We start from the raw sequence: 8763 nt of genomic DNA on the forward strand, positions 1-8763 counted from the left end.
GTGTTTCCAGATCCCTGTATGGCCTGCCCTGTCACAGCCGCTGTGCCATAGTGATGAAGGTGCTGATGGGGTCTGCCAATTCCATCTACATGCCTGTCTAAAATTAGTTCTGGTAGTTTCCTGTGCCCTTTAATCCTGGGCTTTAAAACCACTAAAGGCCAAGCTGCAGACAGGAAGAACGGCCATGAGAGCCCCTGGGGCGCTCGGCATGCCGCGCATACCCCCGACTCTATCTGTCAATCCCAGTCCTGCCATGACATCACAGCAGCCCATTCTAAGAATAAGAGCTTCCCAGGCTTGGCTATAGTTGGATTTATATTTGATGGACGATATCCGGGTGGCTGAAGAGACCTGTCCCCTCACCCGCAGGTTCACAGGTTTGATCCCCTGCAGCAGCCAGTGAGTCCATATCTGTTACAGTGTCCTTGAGCAAGACATTGAATTTCATCCTGCACAGAGGACACCACTCCTGGTTGAACACTTGTGCTTTTATATCTCAAATACTGAGTTGATTGCAAGCACACTGAATATTCAAAAAACTTTTTTTTGAGTCTATTGAATACTTTTTATCTAGGACTCAAATTTGTATTCCTTGTCACCAGATACCACCATTCTTAGAAGAATTGCAGACCATGTATACATTAGGACATGTTATCAATATGTTAGTCAGAGAACTGGTGTAAATGTAGTGCTTACTACATTTTAAACTGCTGTTGCTCCCTGGGCCTGGAAAGACCAAATCAGAAGTACTGAAAATGGACCCTTTAGAGGATCCCACCATAGTAATGGGTGAAGACAAAAGTCCTACCAACATTATGTAATTTCTGTCCAGTCTTAACCTAAGTATAATCACGGTCAACTGAATGTTGTTTACATTTTAGCTACATAGCAAGTACCTCTAGGAACTGCAACGTTGGTCCAATTCATAGTGTAACATAAATAACCATGGGATGGATTGCTATGAATTTTGTATAGGCATCCATGGTCCCCAAGGATGACATTGGTAATTGGTAATAAATATGGCCGGTGGTACAGTGACGCAGTGGTTAGTGCAGTTAGAGCAACTGCAAAACTTACATTTGATTTCCAGCCTTTCAGCATGGAGTTTTTATGTTAATCCAGTGTTACCCTGAGCATCCTTCTACAATTTAGATGGATTGAATACTGGATCATATTCGTGGTAGGTAGGACTGTTTTTGCTTATTGCCTGTCAGTAAATCTTCCTTCCATTCTGTGCATCAGGCAGACCTCATGACCCCAAAGAGCAGGAAGAAAATAAGAATGAATGATGAAGCCAGCCACTGAGCTAAATATCAGTATAACATCTCAGAGAGATTTGCCTGCAGGACTATTTGGCATGAATGGGTACAATGAATGCACTGTATACAGCACAAATCACAGATATGCTGTATTGTATCCATAAATAGGAATTTCTACCAATGCTACTACTGTCTGTCTTGTGAGTAACATGGAAAATTAAGAACTCTTAAGGTCCCTAGTAAAACTTTTCAGTGATAGAAGATAGAATGAGCATTGTTCATTACTGTGTGTACTTTTCTGTTAGTGATTGTAGGAGTCATATTAGTAGGAAATCATTACCCAAGAAATAGAAAATATCACCTGAACTGGAAAGTGGGCAAAAAGGAGAGTGCTAGCACCTACTGAAACAGTGGAGTCTTTTTATAAATCATTTACGTCAGGACATGAGTATCCAGGTTTAGCTCTTTGTTACGTAGCCAATGATTCACTTGCTTTGTTCAACTACATGACAGATTGTATTTCCAGTAAAAACCTATCCTGAGACCTGTATTTTATAAATTTCTGTCCATTAGTTGCTTATAAATTGCATATTATTGATAATTTATGCAATTTATTTATTTTTCTTTTAGTTTTACAAGACTTTTTTGTACAAGACGTCAGCTTCCTACCTCTCTTCTCTTTAGAGGTATATGATTTTTTAATTTTTAAATTATTTTTTCTGTGCTCTGATGTGCATATTAATGATATAATTAGTCTACTTTTGATTTAAGTGAGATAGTGTTGGCATTGTCTCACTTCTGTTTTATGAAGCCCATAGACTGAACATGAACTCTAAAGTTGTGCCTGTTGCCTACATATTCACCAAGTTAACTCTGACAGAAGCTAATGACAGTGAAGCTGCTGTTTGTTGTTGACAAACTCATTCTTAACTTCAGTGTGCGGACTTTACTTCATGACAAGTACATACATGCTGCACACATCAAGGGGTTAGCCTACAAAAAGAGCTGCATGGGAGTCAGTCTTAACAAATCCTCCATTATAACCAGTTCATTCCCATTTGTCTGTTAACTTTGATGTAGGGAAATCTTTGCTTGTCCGTTTCCCCACACCTCAGAGACTTAATAAACTTCAGTGGCACACACGCTGCTGCTGGTGTTAATCAGCATGTGTGAGAATGTTGGTGCAGAGCAGGCGGGTCTCTGCTGAGCTGTGAAGCGAGTTGCTGCTTGTGTGAGAACTCTTTCGCCCTCTCCTGCGCTGTGAGGATCATCTTCTCCTAGGCCTCCAGGTCTTTACAGGTACATCACACTGTGCTTGCTATCAAATATCACCACGTCTATGTACTTTCAACTTCCTTTGATGGCTACATTCAGACGCCCCACCCTCGGGAAGTGCCAGAGGGAGTTTTTGTGTGAACCCAAAGCCCTCGCCACAAGCAGCATCTGGAAAAACCAGTCGGGCTGTTTACGCCGTGACTAGAATCACTTTGTACCTGTATTTTGCAGTTCGTGAATGATTGTCGCAGAGAACAGAGTGTGCACGACTCGTTGTTACACAAGCATCATGTGACAGGACATGCTCATTTCGAACTGGAAATTTAAGTGGGAGATGTGTCAAGTGCTGTAGTTAATGAATAGCTTCATGAATCATGTCGACCGTTGTCGTGACTTGGCCTGTTGGTTAACACTCAACTGTACTGCGGGTGAGGAGACACTTACATAAACGTGTTACTGTGGACACAGACAAAATACCAACAAGTATGTCAATGGAAAAACAGGCATGGAAAGCAGAAAGTGTAGACAAAATAGCAATTTATTAATAACTTATCTTTTCTTTACATTCGTAAGAGAGAAGTGTGGAGGGGGCTGGCAGAGGTTACTTTCCTCTGGAAAGAGGCCTTCTCTGTAGATGGGGCAACACAACACTTTTTCTTTCATCTTGACAAATTAAAACTGCATTTCAGTTTTCCCTGAAGAGGCGAGGTGAGCAAAGCCTCCTACTTTGTCCACAAGTCAGAGACTTTTAACCCTTGTGCACACATCAGGATTATTCACATTAACCTTCAAAGACAACTCATGTTTGACCATTGTGACTCAAACATATGTATGCCATCTTTTATGTGGTGCCAAATCAAAAACTGCTCTGAAAAATGCTCAAGGTTTGGTTGACTCTGAGAAGTTGTAGAGGTGAGAAAATTGGTGAATTTTTCTGAAGGCCAATGTGCAATAAAAACCCTCTGAGCGCAAAAGTAAGGCAAACAACCAAGGTGACGTTGATTTGTGACAGGGTGGGTGTAAAAACAAGGCCCATCGGCTGAATTCACACGTAAAGCGATTATCAAATATATTACATGTGTACACATTTTTGCACAATTCTTAGAAAGCCTACTTGATTTTTGGCATAATCAACTTAAACATACTGATCAATATGCAATTTGTTTGTTCACATAAAAGTAGAATATGAAACAAAGAATCTTCAGTACCCACTTGTTGCAAAGGGTATATACTAGAGCAAGGCTTTTACTGTATTGTCTTTTATATTAAGATATATACACAACGTATAAATGTTTGAAAAGACTCCACAAGTGTAAAATCGAGTCCAGTATATAATGTGCCATTTAAAGCTGGGGTGCTTCAACCCCACACAGGCAAGTCTTCACAGAAGACGAAGGTGACAGTGCACCTTGATGTCTTGGGGACCCCCAAAACAAACATTAAAAAAAGGGTTTCATTTTTAGATCTGTCCAGTTTGAACAATCATGTCTCTTTGGCACACCAGCCCAGGAGCTTTGAAGCATAACGTACAGCTGTCCGACAAATCACTTTAGGTTTCCTCAGACACAATGACAAAAAGAGAGAAAAGACCTCAGGAGTCCAACAGGGATATAAGATTGAAGACAGTATCTGCACTCTTTAAATGACTCTTTTCCTCTGTTCTGTCTCTGTCTCTTTTACTGTCTCTCCTCATCCAGTCAACAGCAGCTGCGTCTTGGCCAGACAGCTTTGGCCCTCCAGTAACCATGTTCAGCAGCAGTCGCCTCCAACCAGCTGTATCAATAACGTCAAGTGCCCGGTCCCACAGCAGACGACGGAAAAAAGAGAAACTTTTTGCAGATTTTCCAACAGGAGGCCAATGAAACCTCCAGCAACGAAAGGTGTGGTGACAGCGGACCTCACGTGGACTCCAGGGGGTCCAGCTGGAAGACGTTGTGATTGGTCGGGGTGGTGAAGTAAAGCTGCTGGGTCGGTGGCGCAATGCGGTTGTCGCATGGGCTCTTCAGGCCCAGCGTGCGCTCAAAGTCAAGGAGCTGGCCCATGAAGTTGAAGTTGGGCGAGATGTTGGACTTTTTCATCTTGACGATGTCGTAGGCGTCGTTCATGGACAGGTTGAGCTTCTGCATCAGGTAGGCCACTGTTACTGTCACTGATCGGCTGATGCCGGCCAGGCAGTGGACCAGGACGCCACACTTCTGGCCTCGAGCTTCATCTGATAGAGGAGAAAAGGAGGGAAATGTTATAGACCTATTCCAGAAATACACAATAAATGTAGAGCAACATGTCATTGTGCTTGCTTTGTCAAACCAACAGTCCAAAACCTCAAAATACTAGGTGTACAATGATATAAAACTAAGAAAAGCAGCAATGAAGAACAATGGATGTCTGGTATTTGTGCTTCTGTTAATCAACTCGTTGACTTTTTTTACCTTTTTTTTGGTAACATTTAAGTTATGAACCGTTTAACAGGAATCATTTGCACCTTTCAGACACGCTAGTGATGAAAATTCTTGCCCCTTTCTACACAGGCAGGACAAAACTTGTGATAAACATCTGTGACATTTAAGTCAAGCTGTGTTGGAAGTTGGAGCGGGTCCAGGCAGGGAGAGCAGCGGAAGTTATTATCCCAGCTATCTCCCTGGCGTGTCAGTCAACAAACAGGGGCTGCGGCAGTAATGCACATAAACAGAGCCGACATTCTTTAGTTTTTGGCCTAGAGTAGCCGGCTGGGAAATTGACTATTACGGTCTATTAAACCATTCTTCCGCTCGCCAGGGTTACTCCGACAATGGTGCCATTTGGGCGTGTAAACGTAGGAGTCATGAGGGCACCCTGTCAAGGCGAACAGGATGTCAACAGGGCCTGTAAATGGCTCCTTTTGTAATGTGGAGGGAGGAAGGGGGAGGAAGGGGGGGGCAATGCCATGTCCTAGATTACTTTCAATGCCACTTCCTTCCTGTTGCGCTCGAATTACCGCCCTCCCCTTGTTCACTCTCCCCATTCTCCTGTTTCAACGTCGCCCTTTGTGCTGCAATTACACAAGCCCCGGGACAAGAGATAGGCCAGGATGTCTTCCATTGAAGTCAAATCCTTTGTACACAGTGCATTTTAGCCTGTGCACCATTAGAGGCAAACTTGTATTCCTCTGCCACAACACAATGGCCTTAATCTGCCCGCTCTGTGTGTCCCTGTCTGTTTGACTGATAAGATCACAACCAGGGACACCTCATCTAATCTCAATTGCACAATAAGAACATAAGAACTTCCTGGCCGTGATAAGACATATCACATTAATAAGATTATGTGCCCAAATATCTGGTTCTGGCCCTTCACTCTGTCTGCATGGATTCAAAACAATCACATAAGGTCGTCAAAGTTAGGAATTAAGTAAGAAGTGGTGAAAAGATTAGCTGAGTGATCAACTGACAAGCTGTTTCCTGTTCCTCAATGTGAGGAGTTGCTGCTTTTCTTCTTTTTGTGTCATTGAAACTCAGATTTGAGTTTTGTACTGTTGGTCTGAGAAATCAGGAAATATGTAGAATCACCTTTGGGAAACTTTCTAACATGTTAGACTTAAATGGCTCAATGCAGCTAAATCAATGATAAAAATAATCATTATTTGCTGCCCTAAAAGCGAATGAGCATGTAAACAGGCCAGAGGCATTAGGTTAATCGTTTGCAGCAGAGTGTTTTCAGCTCTGCAGGATTACTTACCAATGAAGCTGATGGCCTCAGGGAAGAACTGTGAGAGATTCTGGCTCCAGTGATCTGAGATGGGGATCTGCTTGTACTTAAACTCCCCTGCGTTCTCGAAGAGGTTGGGCAGGTTGGGAGTCACGTTGAGGATGTACTTGATGCCGTACTCCTCCAGCACGTCCAGGTTGGTGGAGTCCTTGGCGCAGCCCAGGTAGAGATGCGGCAGGATCTCCACCGGGAAGGAGGGCTGCGGGTTGGACAGCGGGCTGCCGTCCGAGTCTGTGGCGCTGCTCGGGTCCCGGTCGATGTCTGACTCAATGTCCGAGGAGTCGGAGCTGATGCGCAGCCCGCCGAGGCCCAGCACATGGGCCGTGGGGGAGCTGCTGTTGGAGGAGCCGTCCAGGTTGGTTTCGCACAGGGCTGGATACTCGGCCTGGAATTTACTGAAGCCACCTGGGAAATGGAAAAAAAAAAGAAACAAATCCAATGAGTACAAAGCCCCTATATGAGCGCATGCAGCACTGCAAAAAAAACAAAAAACATATGAGCCTTAACTTGTGGATCCGATTTATTTAGCTGCGTGTTATTGGTCATTTATAAATGCCTGCACATACAGCCAGCTTGATTAAAGTTTCACATCATGATGGTTTCCACAGGAACAAAATAAATAGTCTACCCATTCAAAGGAATTCTGAATTATAGCTTTAAATTATTGAAGGTACAACTCAAATCACTATGAATACGATTTTACATTAAAATGCCAGCAAAAGCGCCTCCTTCCGTCTCTGCGCAATAATCTGCGGGTGTGAATGAACACCAGCGGCCGCGGGGCCCTAAAAATGTGAATGAACCGCACTCACCCTCCAGATAATAGGCCTTGTAGCCTTCGTCCTTCATCCTCCTCAGCAATAAGCCCAGCACGGAGCCCCCGTCCACATTCTCGTTCCACTCCCGGCTGTACTCATCGTACAGGACGATGGTGTCCGTCTTGCATCGCCGCACGAACTTCTCCCGGTCCTCCCCGTCGGAGAGCAGCGACCGCACGGGCAGGTTGCCCTTCTTGAGCCGGCGGAGCATGAGGCTCGGTATGGCCACGTTGATGGCCGTGTCGACGTGAGACGACTCGTAGAGCTCCTGGGCCCGACAGTCCATCACAAGCAGGCCGTCTCTGCGCGTCTCCAGCTGCTCCCGGAGCCAGCCTACCGTCTTGCTGATCGCCATTACCGAGTCAAGCTGGACGACGGGCTTGAGCTTGTCAAGCATTTATAAGCAGGAGTCAAAAAAAATGATCTGAGAGAAGCGAGGTTTGGAGAGTTGGAGACCTCCTGGCTGCAGCAACCAAAAAATCTGTTTGATTATTATTATTATTATTTTTTAGTCCGATGTTTGGAGGGGCCTCAGCAACACGAGCGACTGAGGGAAATGGTGTAATAATAACAAAAGTCAAAATCAGACAAATAAATTCTCCCTCCGGCTGTCCTTCAGCTTCCTGTGCGCTCTGGGAAGAGTCGGGTCAATAGAAACGCTTCTCCTTCACAGATTTCCCGACTGCGGGTTTCCTACACTGGCAGTCATTCATGCATCTGGCTGGAGCGCCGTGTTATTTATCAATGAGTCACAACGGCCCTGCGACGCTGCTGAAGCTTCCTCTCTTCTTATATAACTCCACGGCTGCGAGCGCAACTAGTCTTCCTCCCCTGTCTTCCTTTTTCTGAGTTCCAGTGTGGAAAAAGATTGGGGTGGTAGGTATCTGTGGATGCGAACCACGCAGGTTACGCACGTCTATCTGAGCCCGCGGATGCCGCCTGTTTCCCCCCTCTGTGTCTGCAGAGTGAATAGACTCTCTGCTGGCTCTGGCTCTGTGTGCTCTCTGCGGCGCCAGGCTGCTGAATGGCTACAAACGGGAGGCGTTTCATTGGATACATTATGTCGGCCGACCAATCAGAGGAGCCCCAGCGGCGGTCGCCTTGGAAACGGGGGCCGGATGGAGCGGCCCGTGTTGGTGAATTGTTAATGAGTTTGTCATTCACAAAAACGGAGAGGAATTTCCGCTCCGGATCAAGTGAGTGCAGACAAACAGAGGAGCTGCAGGGAGAAGGAAGGAAGAGAGAGAGGGAGGGAGGGAGAGTGGCCTTAACTTAGGGGGGGATCAAGTAAGAGCGCTATACTGGGCTACAGACATATAATAATGTGCTGTACATTAATCAGCTGGTGTAAACTTAATAAAGTGACAGCGAGGAGAAAGAAAAGAACTGATTATAAATATAAACTATTAGACTTATATGTTGAAATATTTTTAAGTCTCTTTAAGATGCCTTGTAAGCAAAAATAACACTTTCACTATCAACAATCAAAATGTAATGTAACAGGTGCCAGAGCCAACTATCACTGGATAAGACTGTCTCTCAGTAAGGCTTCAAGTTTGTCTTCTTGTCTTTTGTTCCAATAATGATAACATTATTAATTATAACAATACAAATAATAATAATAATGTTTATCACATATCTCCCTACACAGACCTGCTCTATCAGAG

The 8763-nt window shown here is 44.5% G+C and overlaps 1 protein-coding gene across 1 annotated transcript; it reads right to left on the reverse strand.

The window, feature by feature from the left end:
* Window positions 1–3054: 3054 nt before the first annotated feature.
* Window positions 3055–8127, reverse strand: dusp6 (dual specificity phosphatase 6). Its single transcript, XM_051382202.1, has 3 exons — window positions 7091–8127; window positions 6249–6683; window positions 3055–4746 (listed from the first exon to the last, which is right to left on the reverse strand). The coding sequence occupies exons 1-3, from the start codon at window positions 7491–7493 to the stop codon at window positions 4433–4435; spliced, it is 1152 nt and encodes a 383-aa protein (XP_051238162.1). The 5' UTR covers window positions 7494–8127; the 3' UTR covers window positions 3055–4432.
* Between the last annotated feature and the right edge of the window lie 636 nt (window positions 8128–8763).

Source organism: Dicentrarchus labrax, unplaced genomic scaffold (assembly GCF_905237075.1).
Source record: "Dicentrarchus labrax unplaced genomic scaffold, dlabrax2021, whole genome shotgun sequence".
NCBI lineage: Eukaryota > Metazoa > Chordata > Actinopteri > Moronidae > Dicentrarchus > Dicentrarchus labrax.